Source organism: Paramisgurnus dabryanus, chromosome 19 (assembly GCF_030506205.2).
Source record: "Paramisgurnus dabryanus chromosome 19, PD_genome_1.1, whole genome shotgun sequence".
Lineage (NCBI taxonomy): Eukaryota > Metazoa > Chordata > Actinopteri > Cypriniformes > Cobitidae > Paramisgurnus > Paramisgurnus dabryanus.
In genome coordinates this window covers 30507067-30521184 of record NC_133355.1, presented here as the reverse complement: position 1 = coordinate 30521184, position 14118 = coordinate 30507067, and the positions used below count along the sequence as shown (strand labels likewise).

The 14118-nt window shown below is 39.3% G+C and overlaps 1 protein-coding gene across 10 annotated transcripts in view; it reads left to right on the top strand.

Moving 5' to 3' along the window:
- Positions 1-13785, top strand: part of thrb (thyroid hormone receptor beta) — a 136533-nt gene extending 122748 nt beyond the window's left edge. For 8 of the 10 annotated variants that reach the window (XM_073812749.1, XM_073812750.1, XM_073812754.1 and 5 more), the window contains 5 exons: positions 1593-1798; positions 3292-3378; positions 3989-4135; positions 4676-4934; positions 9002-13785. In XM_073812749.1, the coding sequence (XP_073668850.1) occupies positions 1593-1798; positions 3292-3378; positions 3989-4135; positions 4676-4934; positions 9002-9243 (941 nt within the window). In that variant the 3' untranslated portion in view covers positions 9244-13785. The remainder of the gene's footprint in view (positions 1-1592; positions 1799-3291; positions 3379-3988; positions 4136-4675; positions 4935-9001) is intronic. The other 2 variants (XM_065290928.2, XM_065290938.2) reach the window with 1 other exon arrangement.
- Positions 13786-14118: the final 333 nt, after the last annotated feature.

Sequence of the window (14118 nt, the reverse complement as noted above, 5' to 3'; positions counted from 1 at the left end):
GGCCATGTCCGAATCCACTTTTGCTAATTTAATGGCACTTTTGTGATTATGGCACTTTGCTGCATCGATGCTGAATCGTACATGCGCGCATTGCGATGCATTGCCGAATCAATTATTGTTGACACCCCTAATATGAAGACAATTAAAGGGGACATTCCATGAAAATCAGACTTTTTCCATGTTTAAGCGCTATAATCGGGTCCCCAGTGCTTCTACCAACCCAGAAAACATGAAAAATAGCAACCCTGTAACTTTGTTTTGGTAAGGCTCTCTCTGCAAGCATGTGAATAAATAGGTCATGCGGATTTCGCTCCCCGCATGACGTAGCTAAGGGCTCTTATTATAATGATACCGCCCCTTCAACTGCGCTATCCAACCATGAACGGCCTCACGAGTGCGATAGACAGAGGGAAAGAATGACTGACAGCGCGACGCGTTTGTATTCCATCAAACACAAACAGGAGCCTACAATCTTATAACTTGTAGTTTTAATAATCTTTCTAAAGATTGAATTAACGTTCTAAAGGATTAACGTTACCTTAGTGCAAGAAAGAGAGAGCGAGTGAGCGAACGAACGAGAGAGAGAGCAACGCGACGGTTCGCTTTCAAGTAAGTTATGTTGTTTAATATGTTTCTCTGATTTTATATGAATGAACACGAGGATTAATTCACTGCACGAGACAGATTGAGTGAACAACGCGTATTCACTATCATACACAATAAGTAAATATGTTGTTTAATGTTTCTCTGAAGTTTCAAATGAATGAGGAGTTACAAAATAGATGAGTGACTGACAGAAACGCGAATGTGTTCAATATGTGTACACAATAAACTTAAACATGTCATTTGATCTGTTTCTCTAAAGTTTAAGCATTAAACGTGTTGTTTTATTACAGATCATTTAAATGTGCAAGTGGTTTGGTCAAAAAGTAAACTTCTGAGTGTTTGTGGAAACGTAATTTATTGTAACATGCTGAAAATCATTGTGCCTGTTTAAAAGCAGCATGAGAGCTAAAAGTCTTTATTTTTGTTCTACAATGTTTCCCATCTGCTGATAAACATGTATTTAGTATGCATAAAACAGATAATTGACTTTTTAAACATGTTCAAATATATAATGCTTAACATCGCTCACTAACTTCTTTCGTGAGAGAATCTCCCTCGATGCTCTGTCTACAGCGCCAGCGCTTGAGACTCCGCCCACCTGAGCAGCTCGTTTGGATTTAAAGGGATACACACAAAAACGGTGCATTTTTGCTCAGCCCCATAAAGTGCCTATTTTAACATGGCACTATAAATTACCTATATGGTATTTTGAGCTAAAACTTCACATATGTACTCAAGGGACATCAAAGATTTATTTAATATCTTAAAAACGTCTTCTGGAATGTCCCCTTTAAACTCTGAGAAGGACTCTTTTTTTAATGCCATATGTTTTAAATGACACTGTGGATTCTCAAGTAAGATTTTGGTGATAGTTGAATGAATGTTTTTATGTGAAACAACATAAAAACAATCCTAATCAGAATGTAATATCCTGGCCAAGTTTTTGCCTTTTCTCCCATTTCTGAAACTTCTTCCTGTTCTTCCAGTGGTATTGGATGACAGCAAGCGTCTAGCCAAACGGAAGCTGATCGAAGAGAACCGGGAGCGGCGGAAGCGCGAAGAACGGCAGAAGACGGTGTGGGACAGGCCAGAGCCCACGCAGGAGGAATGGGAGCTGATCCGCGTCGTCACAGAAGCCCACATGGCCACGAACGCCCAGGGCAACCACTGGAAACAGAAACGCAAATTCCTGGTGAGAGATCTTTGCCGTGATGTCATCACAACCGTGTCTCTTATGTTTAGGATGATGCATTATTTTGGTGGGATTCTGTTTGTTTTTGTTTTATCCCTTATCCTACCACAATCCCAGATTCCCCTCCCCATCCTACCCACACAATTCCCAAGTCCATCCGCACCGTTATTCCCAATGTTAATATGTCCATGTTTTTGTATCTCCTTGTAGAGTGGGGGAGTGTTAGATGGACGCTGGAGGCTCTCTCTTCCACAGAGGCAGCTAAACTAACTTTAAACGGAACAACTTTGTCCTTCTTTTCTCAAGCTCCGTTTCCTAAACCAAAACACTCGACTGTTTCGTGTTTTCACCCTCTGATCTTCTGTCTGTCTTCCTCTAACCAATGTTGTACAGTTGTTCTTTTGTCTTGTAATCTCACTGTCCTCTGCAGATCGAAGTCCGTATGAGGACTCCTGTGGGTTTCCATGTGAAGTTCGGTTGCTTTAAATCATTTAGCATTAGGTTTCATTACAGTTGCTTTCAGTAAAGCTGGGTGGTATTTACTATTAGCAGTTATTGTTCTGGAAAAAGCTGGGAATTAAAGTGAATAAAATGCATCTTATTTACCCATTTTTTTTAATCTAAAGTTAAAGTGTGTTAATTATGTACCAGAATTAGAAGAATTGCAGTCTGCTTGTTTTTAGCGGCTCAGCTTTGGCTTAACCAATGCCATGACTTTGTGCCAGCGCTCCCTGTTGTTTGTCTGCTTCTGGTTCGGAAATCACACATTTCACCTTCAAATTTGTTAAAGTTTGATTAATTTCCGTCAATTTCTAAATTTCACACGTCCATTTTTGACTTTATAAAGAAATCTTTTCATTTTTATACTGCTATATTACCACCCAGCAGTAGTTTTCATAGGTTGATGAACGATTTAATCGCAATTGATTCGTATGGCAGATGTTTTAATTCAAATGGATTCAATCCACGTCTACTTTGGAAATTGAACCCATGTACTCAAGCTGAACTGTATGAACACTACTTAAAGGGATACTTCACCGATTTAGCATTCAGCTTTGTATCTGTAGAAACCCGGCAGTATTACTGAATGACCATGTTTCCCTCCCTCATTTCCCCCTGAGAGGAGAGATATCTGCATTTTGGTTCTGCAAAAAAGTCCTCCGATTATGTAATATGACGATTTTTGCATCATCGGAGGACTTTTTTGCAGAACCAAAATGCAGATATCTCTCCTCTCAGGGGGAAATGATGGAGGGAAACATGGTCATTCAGTAATACTGCCGGGTTTCTACAGATACAAAGCTGAATGCTAAATCGGTGAAGTATCCCTTTAAGCTTTGAATCTTATTCGATTCTCGAAATCCATGGAAACTCCACATAATATCTCACTTTGTTTCTGTCTGCACTCTCACCTGTCCAGTTTAAACCTGTTTCTTTTTAGTTGACTCGGGTTCTTCATTGAAACTTCACGATCCCTGTTGATTGCCCAACAGGTCGAGGAAACAATGCTACTTAATGAAATAACATGTAATTTATTCTGTACCTCTGACCAGAGTGCAGTGGGGGTGAAGGAGGCCAAGGTAAGACCCTACAGAGCAAACACACCTCTTCATGTATTTATCCCCTTAAAATGATCAGCTGCTTCCATTTCTGTCACGTTGTTTTGCGGATAAATGGACGTGCGCTGAATGCTTGAGGCATTTGTTTGCCATGTTTGTGTAGCTCTCTGCTCGCTGTATCAGATTGTGAAGGTGTACACAGAAGAGGAAAGATTTTGCAAAATAATTGAATAATCCAGGCTGGATTCGGGCTGTACTCGGCCTCCAGTCGTCTTTAGATCCGGCTTGCTGTCTTTTACGTCACATTTTTCTGGTCAGAAGGGCACGAATCTTTTTGGAAATGTCTCAATATCAGTGGATAACCCTAGTCAATGCGCTCCCCATCAGATGATCTGAAAAGCCGCTTCTCTGCTCAGCTCTCATCTTCTTCTAATTTTAGTTTCCACGTTTCCTCCTTTCCCTCTTAATAACCGAGCTCCTCTCGATGTCTCTCGCTGTATCTCTGGCCTTCTTTGTGCTTTAGAGGGGAATGAGGATTAACTGTGTCACACCTTCGTCTTTTGTGAATGCCCGTTTCTTATTGATATCAGCGTTACTGAGCCCTATGCCCCTCCCCTTCCTGTTGTTGCAGCCGGAGGACATTGGTTCAGCACCCATCGTCAACGCGCCCGAAGGAAGCAAAGTGGACATCGAAGCCTTCAGTCAGTTTACAAAAATTATCACCCCCGCCATCACTCGTGTCGTGGACTTTGCCAAAAAGCTGCCAATGTTCTGTGAGGTGAGAATGGTGACATGGCCTCCTGTAAAATCTTAATAAGTAGTTTACAGACAGTAATGGCCTCCTGTAAAATCTTAATAAGTAGTTTACAGACAGTAATGGCCTTCTGTAAAAGAAACTCATTTACTTAGTAAACTAATTAGAAACTAGAAGGTAAAACCTACTGATATGTAAGGAATAATTGACGACGGGCCATTGAATTATAAGAAAATAATGCACACCCAATGCGGCACGACGCGAAGCGGGTGTGCATTATTTTCAAATAATTCAAAGGACCAGAGTCAATTATTCCTCTTATACCACGGTAACCACAAACATTGCTCTGTTGCCTATTTTTAAGACATTTGACAAGTTAGGTGTGCGGTTATCAGAAATTAATGCATACCCACGGAACATTTCTCAGCCAATCAGAATACAGCATTCAACAGACCCGTGGTATAAGAGTTTTTAATGGCTAATTCCAATAACCCACTTTTTGAATACACCGTGTAAACTCTTGTAGTCTTTATTATAGTAATTGATTCTGTGTTATTTGTTTAGCTGCCATGCGAGGATCAGATCATCTTGCTAAAGGGCTGCTGCATGGAAATCATGTCTTTACGAGCAGCCGTACGTTATGATCCCGAGAGCGAGACTCTGACGCTCAATGGCGAGATGGCCGTCACACGTGGCCAGCTCAAGAACGGGGGTCTGGGCGTGGTTTCGGATGCCATCTTTGATCTGGGTGTCTCGTTGTCCTCCTTTAACCTGGATGATTCGGAGGTGGCGTTGCTACAAGCCGTCATTTTGCTGTCTTCTGGTTAGTGACATCTTCACACATTTAATACATTTACTGCACATCGGTTTCAGATTATGGTCCATTTTCTGATTAGCTTTAACTCCGAAATTAAGTCTCTGTAGAGTGTGAATATCGGGAACACTTCACAAAAAATTCAAATGGGTTGGCTACATAACATAGACTATTTTACATAATTTTTAATCTTGGTTAATTTCAACATTTACTAATATTAATAATATTAATTAATACTAATAAATATTATAAAATGAATACATATTATAAAATGAAAAGTTGTATCTTTCAGCATACACAGTGGCAGTGACCTAATGTAAACAACCAACTTGATTTGTATTTAAAAAAGATCAATACAAAGATGAATAAATGCTGTGAAAATTAACTGCTCATTGTTACAGAAGTTCATGTTAGCTAATTGATGTTAAAATATGAAACCTTATTGTAAAGTGTTTCCAGACTATCCAAGGTGCTTGCTCTTGACATTTGCTGCGTTAGGCTGTGTTTACTGAAGGGAAAATGAAATTAAATTTTTTGTCATAATTTAATAGCCTCATCTTATTCCAGATGTACTGTATAAGACCTTATTTCTTCATCTGAAGCCAAACAAATATTTTATATTAACAAGCTGTTATGATATCTTCATATATGGAAGCCAAAATGGCAACACTCCAAAAGAACATACATCCTTCATCAAAGCAATCTATATGACTCATTGGGTTGATAAATGAGTTATTTAGAGCAAGAGGAAACATTTTTTGGGAGAAAAGCTTAATAATTCGAGCTCATCTAGTGAAATTGAAATGTAAACAAACTATTCTGAGTGATTTGTTTAAATATGGTGGCACATCAAATCTCATTGGTTCTTGAGCAAGTAACACGTGTGTTTCACCATGCCACATTTGAAATTACCGCACTTTCACGGATATGCAACATATTGTTCACTAAATAAGCTCAACGTGCTGGTTTTCCTCACAAACGTATTAGATGAATTTGCTTTTGCGAGCTTTGCCATTGTCCTATGTAAGAAACTTATTAGCATGAAATTATTTGTTTGTGTTTAACTGATGAAAGGAAGCCATAGTGGTAGATACAGTATGGGATGGCATGAGGGTGAATAATGGCCGTTTCACACGGTACGCGGTAAGCGGCAAAATCGCCGCACGGCTTCAGCTTTTCCCTTGTATTGGAAGTTTTGTGCAGCATTTAGTGCAAATATGTTTATCTTCAACGGCGCCTGTCGTGAAGTACCATGTCCGGAGAAGGAATAGGATTTTGGATGCACGAGCAAGGGGTGTGGACCAACTCCGCTTCACCTCTGTAACTGCCCCCGTTTTGCCGCTTTCCGCACGTCTCCTATTGAAAAAGAACTAAACACTCGCGGTTGCCGTGTACCGTGTGAAACGGCCTTAAGGCATGACAGAATTTTCATTATCTGGTGAATTTAGGGCTGAAAGATTATAACAAAAATCATAATTGTCAATTATTCTCCTTGATATTGTAATTGTGATTATTATTAACGATTAATAGATTTAACATTGACGTTTTTAAATGTTTTATAACTTTCTGTGAAGCAGCTGCATGGTGAATTCTAAACATTCAGAACTAAATCATATAATGTGAATTAACTCTTTCCCCGCCATTGACGAGTTATCTCGTCAATCTGCAATACCGCTATTATCCACCAGGTCTTCCTCAACTTATAAAAACCGGAAGTATTGCCCTAGGGCAAACAGCTGTATGTCCGTGTATGTTTTAAAGATCGCTCTGCATCTGATCTCTATCAAAAGTCCTTCACAAAAATGGAATTATCTCAGCTTTTTGCTCAAAATTTTGTGTTTTTGATGAAACCTACACATATTTGAGAGGTGATAAAAACAGAACAGGTAGGATAAAACAGATTTTTTTGTTTGAAAGCCGAGGGTCTGTTCTTTTATGTCATATATTGTATGTTTATATATTTAAAAAGGAGCATTTTCTGGAAGGCATTAAACTTTTGTGAAAATCATGAAAAATGCTGGCGGGGAAAGAGTTTAAATAATTATGAAAGTTATGTTTTTAGTAAAAAATCAGAAACGAATGGCTAAAGGACATGTCAACTTATCAATTTTAAAATCTTTGATTCACCACTGTACTGTATATATCTGCCGAAATGAGCACAGAAATGAGCACAAATGGGACAGCTGTAATTGACGATTTTGGCAAATATGTAATTGTTTCACCCATAACCCCGATTCGTTTTTCGATTAATTCATGACTAGGCCTTAGTTATATTGATACCTTACAAAAAACAATACTGGTGTGGCTCTTGTGACAAAATAATGGCACTGATATATGTTAAAGGAATAGTCTACTCATTTTCAATATTAAAATATGTTATTACCTTAACTAAGAAGAGTTGATACATCCCTCTATCATCTGTGTGTGTGCACGTAAGCGCTGGAGCGCGCTGCTACACTTCGATAGCATTTAGCTTAGCCCCATTCATTCAATGGTACCACTCAGAGATAAAGTAAGAAGTGACCAAACACATCAACGTTTTTCCTATTTAAGACGAGTAGTTATACGAGCAAGTTTGGTGGTACAAAATAAAACGTAGCGCTTTTCTGAGCGGATTTAAAAGATGAACTATATTGTATGGCGGAACGGCACTTTTGGGAGTACTTCGACTCGGCGCAGTAACACCCTCCCTCTCCCATTATGAGAGGGAGAAGGGGAGCGGATTTTTCAGGAGAGTCGAAGTACTCCCAAAAGTGCTATTCCGCCATACAATATAGTTCCTCTTTTAAATCCGCTTAGAAAAGTGCCAGGTTTTATTTTGTGTCACCAAACTTGCTCGTATAACTACTCGTCTTTGACGGTACCCATTAAATTCCATCATATTTTTTTATTACTAGTATGGAAGTCAATGGTCACTTACTGCTGTGTGTTTATCATCATTTCTCAAAATAACTTATATATTAAAATAAATTCATACATGTTTAGAACAACATGAGGATGAGTAAATGATGACAAAACATTTTAAGGTGAACTATCCCTTTAACATTATCATACAATTTAAATCAGCCTATTTGAATGACTAAACTGTATTCGTACTCAGATTTCTAGTCATTGGCATGTTGGCTTAATATGTTTACGTATGTATACATAGGGAGAGGGGCATGCATGTCTGATGCGTGTCTCCATTTAAACTCAAGTCAATTTACCTCATAAGCAGTCTTATTTTTCCTCCTTTATAAGTTAAACAAGGTTGTCAATACAGCTTATGACCTCCACCAAGAGTCTCTTTAAAAGCCATTAGGCCAGTGGCAACCGGACCTGTCAGTGGTGATTACCCAGGATTACACAGGCCGAAGAGGGAAAACCTCTTAATAATGTTATTAAGCAGGATTACACTTCAACTGTGATCGCCACAATCAATAAAGACTTCAGCCGCCACACCTCTGCTCACCTGCGCTGTATCTAACCACTTATCGATTTCTGCCCATGTGAACAGATGTGCAGTTTTTAAGCAAGGTTTTTTTGTATTAACAAGCGTCCTGAAGGCCTTCTAATTGGGTTTTAGAGAGTTAATGGATTCTTTGGTTCAGTAAATGTACCTGCGGATCTGAAATGCCAGCTATTATTAATACAGATTGAGACTTTTGCAATTCAATTCAAATGCATTTCGATAGCACTTTTCACAACTTTGCATTGCAGCAAAGTAGCTTTACAATAAATGCAAAGTAGTACAGGCAAATATTTTCTTTAAAAAAATAAAATATATATAAGTATACACACTATCTACTCTCTTAAAATTGCTGGGTTATTTATATACAACCCATCATTGGGACAAAAAGGGATAAACCCAGAGAATGTTTCTATTTGACCCAAAAATGTGTTAAAACCACCCAGAATTTTGAGTTAACACAACCCAACGGCTTGGGTTCATCTCTTTTTGTACCAACACTAACCCATTGTTGATTTTGTAGAGTGATATAACACAATGCATCTCTCAAGATACGATTGTCTTTTCACTTTCTTCATGTGTGTTTTCATTTTTCCATGCTGGTCCCCGCATCCTCTCCCGCTGGCAGATCGTCCAGGTTTAACAAGCGTTGAACGCATCGAACGCTGTCAGGAGGAGTTCCTCTTGGCCTTTGAACATTACGTCAACTACCGCAAGCACAAGGTGGCCCACTTCTGGCCCAAGCTGCTTATGAAGGTGACAGACCTGCGCATGATTGGCGCCTGCCATGCCAGCCGCTTCCTGCACATGAAGGTGGAATGTCCAACAGAGCTCTTTCCGCCCCTCTTCCTGGAAGTATTCGAGGACTGATGGCCAACCAATCAAGCCAAGCTGCTCCAACCTCCCCTCAGACTGCCCTGTTTCTGGTCACATGGCTCTTTTTAGCACTACTGAGCAATCCTTCATTCCAGAGTTATAGGAGTAGCTATCTGGCCTAGTTTGAATGAAACCATTCCTATTACAAAGCGGGTACATGTGAATAGCGTTACAAAATCTTTTTCTTTCACTCAAAACTCACCTTTCAGTCGCATCTGTTATTCACTGTTTTTTTTGTGATCATAGCAGCTTAACTGAGATGTGCAAACTATGCATTGTTATGGTTTTACGTCAAGTGGAAGTCAAAGCTACGTCAGGCATCAGAGAAAGATTTGAAAGCACCACACTTTAAAAGAGAATAGCAATACTTTCTCTTTACTTTCACTTTCTGTATCCCGTGGGTCTAAAGGTCTTAAAAAATCTTTTCATTGACTATGAAATTCGGAGGTCTAAATTGAACATTGGGGAGCACAGTAAGCAGATTTGTTATGGTTCTGTTCTAAAACTCAGTGAACTGCTGAATTGGGCAGCATTTTACCACAGTCACATTTTCTAAAAACCTGTATGAAAGAAAATATTTTAGTTTCTTCTGTCTCAGGCTGCGTTTACACCAACCGCGTTTCAGGTGTCAAAATCGCATCGAGCGCACCTAGTTTGCCGCTTGAACAGTTTGAATGCATTCGCGCGTGTAGAGCGAAATAGACGCGCGGAAAAAGCAAGCATTTGAGGCAAACTCCGCTCCTTGTGGGAGGGGCAAATGCTATGCGGTTGTCTGTTTGCAGGATGACTGATGTTTATTTTGCATTTATCAAGAGAGTTACCAGTTTGTATTTGGTAACCTTACTATAGGGGGGAAATAAACAGCACGGGTCATTAAACGTCACGTGCCCAATGTCCTCACTGACACTCTTCCAAGCGAGGTCCTTTTTATTCCAAGAACTTGTCGTATAGCTCCGGGTGACTGCTTAGGGACAATATCAAGCGTTCCTTCAGGTTGAATGAGTGACTCCAGGCGGGGCTGCCACCACAGCAGCAAGCAGGCTCCTGATTGGTTAACGCGGCGCGAAATTCCGCCAAAGTTCCAATTTTTTAACTCAGCCGTCAGCCGCAAATTTTCGTGAACCACAAAATGCACAAAAAGCATCATTCGCGCGTACCGCGCACAACGTTCAATTGTGCCAACTAGATGCGCGAATGAAGCGGAAACGCATCTTCTGCGCCGCACTAAACGCCTCGTCCGTGCCGCGGGACCTCCAGTCGCGCGTTAATGCGTCTTCACATTGACTTAACATTGAAATCACTCGCGCTTCACGCCTCTACCGCGGTTGGTGTAAACGCAGCATCATACTACAGAAACCCAAAGCCAGTTTTATTCAAACTCTGTGTGCAGTGCAGTACGGAAACGGAGGAGCCATTGTGCTTTAACATGTACCGTGTTTGCAGATCCACACTGCTGATCCACTGCTTATGTGTGCCACAGATAACTTACTACGTAGTCTGTTTATCATACAAAACACTAGATACAATTTTGACCGGAATTCCTCCTTTAGGAAAATAACCATGTTTTTTAGCAGATTTGATAACTAACAAATTTATAAATGCCATGAATAAACTATGGTTATTGTGGTGAGACCATAGTACATTTTTAGTTACTGTGTTTTTACTACAAACGAAGATATTTAAAGGAACAGTATGTAAGAAATGTATATCAATTAATCATTAAATGGCCCTGAAATGTCACTAGACATTAAGAAATCATTTTTATTTCAAATATTTATATCACTGACAACAGTGGTCTGGCCAGGATATTGTCATTTAAAAAGTGGAGTGGCAGCTCTCAACTGATGTTTATGTTGTCATGTTGTGTATTGGCCACCAATTGTGTGATTGCAGTACCAGTTTTAGCCACACGTTTTGTGATTGCAATACCAGTTTTTGCCACAATCCTACATACTGTTCCTTTAATATAACAAGATTAAGCACTGCTATTACAATAAACAGGGGACAATGCAACTCTCAATATGGCTGTTCCGGCGACAAAAGTCCTGCTTTCCAATTAAAAGAACCAATCTTCAGTCGAAAAGCCGATTTTCTGGTGGGGGGGGTGGGGTGGGGGCTCACATGAAGTGGTTGCTCACATGAAGTGGTTGCCAACCGGTGTGTAGCTAAAACGGTAGTTTTTCAAGTGCAATTTCATCTTAAGAAATCCCAGAATGCATTGTGACATTTCAACATCATGTTCTTTTGAAGTCAAACATCTCATGGGCTTCACATAAGGAGCCCTATCTTTAAACGCACAGAGACGTAACCTGTTTACAGTATTACACATCAGTCCAGGTCACATTTGGCTTGAAAGATAGCTGCCCGTGTACACAGCACACTTGGAACAGAGCTATAACAGAGCAGTTTTGGAACAGAGCTATGGCAGGTAGCAGGTCAGATTTACTAGTGGTTACACCATGGGTAAAAAAAATCACTTATTTTCAGTATGTCTAAACGGTTACAGGGTAAGACCTTCATAATACTCCAGTTAGAGCTCCTGAGCACAAACACGGAGACACCCATCTGTTAAAAGCACAAAAACATGTTTTGAACATCTTAAAAGATATCTTTAGCACTTAGTAAAAGATATCCTGATGATGGAGATCATTTGGCAGAAGCACACATTAAAGCACATAAGAACCCTCTCAGCATCTAATGTTTAAGGTGCCAAAACGTTTCCTACAAAGATCCTTCTCTGTTTGTGTTAAGCTGATCAGAGGAACATACAGTATTTTTTCCTCTGTACCCAGCTGAACTGCCTGGCAGTCTTTGTGTGTCAGATTCATTAGAAGGAACTCTATTCAGCTTTGTTATATTATGTACGCTGCCATTACACGTAGGCTTCTGCTTGAACTTGTTGGTGCTATGAGTTTGCCGATTTATACCTCCATACACTTCTGCCAGTTAACCTCACATTGTCTGGGTGTCATTGACACAAATTCACACAAACAAATACACAACATGGAGGGGTCAGTGGCCACCCATGCATTCAGAGTGGCTTCTGTGAATTACACAGATATCCGCTGGACATCTTCATCATTTCAGCTGGTGTTATTTCTGTTTTGGTTTTCTTGTATTCCTGTTGTGTTTGTAAATGTTTATAAAGACATCCTTGTGTGCTGCAAACGAGATCAAACCTCACATACCTCTACTTATTATCAGGAAATGGCAGAACTGGTTGTTGTTTTTTCAAAGATCACACAATTTCAGATTCACACCTCAAGAAGCAGCGTTTTGTTATAGTGGTGCGTTTTGTAAGCAATAGAATTGCTTGAGAGGTTTTACCCATTTTGGACAGATTTCACGGCAAAGACACACCAATGTAGATAAAAGTCAATGCACAGACAATCAACGTGTTGAGAGAGAGAGAGAGAAAAGAGGAAAAAAGAGATATGAATAAAAGGATAAAGCTTTCAAGAATGATGAAGCCAGGGTCCAAAATTAACACTTGGCAGGTACCAAATATAAATAAAACGATGTTTTTTTAGGAGTAAATAAAGGTTGCAGTTTGTTTTTGTATGATGTGTCATTTTATATTTTGTTTTGCTTTTTTTAGTTTTTTAAACGAATAAATAATTGGTCTGTATTTTTTTCACATCTGTTAATTTTGGACCCTCAGCAGTAATGTTTTTTTTTCTAGAGAGATAAGCAGGTGCAGTACAGACACACTGGGAGTCAAAACTGTTTCCTCTCTGAGAGCGCAGGTGAAAAACATAAACGCACTACAGAATAAAGCTATTTATGGTGTAAAGGAAAGAGGCTGTATTTTTTCAGACAGATAATATTTTTTACAGATGTTATATGCACAGTATGAACATTTTACAATTTTACATACACAGAAGACTTCTCAAAATACTTTTTACCGTAATCCCAGCGATTCCTGTTTTAACAATCCTGGTTAAGTCATGATCTCTCTCCGGCGTGCGTTTTATCATTCCAGATTAAATATGTTAATAAAAATTAATATATGTATTCCACTTATACCAGTGATTTAAAAAAAGCATCTACATTTTGGGCAAAATGGAAAGCGGTCTGTCGTGGACAGCAGCATAAATCACAAAGACGGCCGTTGCTCATCAGGTAAACTCAATGAAATACAGCTCTAAAAGTAATCACGTGTAATTTCACTGTTTCTTGGTGTCTAACTGTTAGTTAAGATAAGTTTTAACCTGGTCACATCTACAATATGCTGTTGGCATGAGTGAGTAAACATAGATTTGAATGCAAGTCAATGTAAATCAGTTATTGTAACAATACTGGCAAATGGAATTTTTCTTTATTGTCTATTTTTTGTTTACCAAAATGAACGTATTGCACAAGCCTGCTGTGTGACAGTAAAGCCTTGAACTGAAACCAAGTTTGGATCATGATGTGATTCGGGTATCCGGGAAGAGACACTGCACTAGAATAAAGATTATTGGATTTGGAAAACGATGCATATGCACCTGAGGTGATCTGGATTAAAGAATAAAGATGGTTTTAAGAAAGCCCAAAGTTGTTTGTTGTTTATTGCGTAGTAGGGGAGAGTGGGGTAAAGTGAGACATCGGGTAAAGTGAGACACCCCCTGTATCTAGGCAACGGAACACATTTGTGGTCCTATGACCATTATGTTTTTAAGCCCCTCAAATTTCCCCTTGGCCATGAAGGACAGGACCTCATGCTGCTGTGGTTGACATGTTTTTTTTCACAAAAATATATTTTTTGCTTGTAAAAGTAAATTTTCTTGCTGTCAACTTAATCAACTGTTGTGCCAAAGCAAATTGATTCAGGTAGAAAAACTTATATCACACATGTTTATGAACTACCAACATATAAAACCTTGTGTT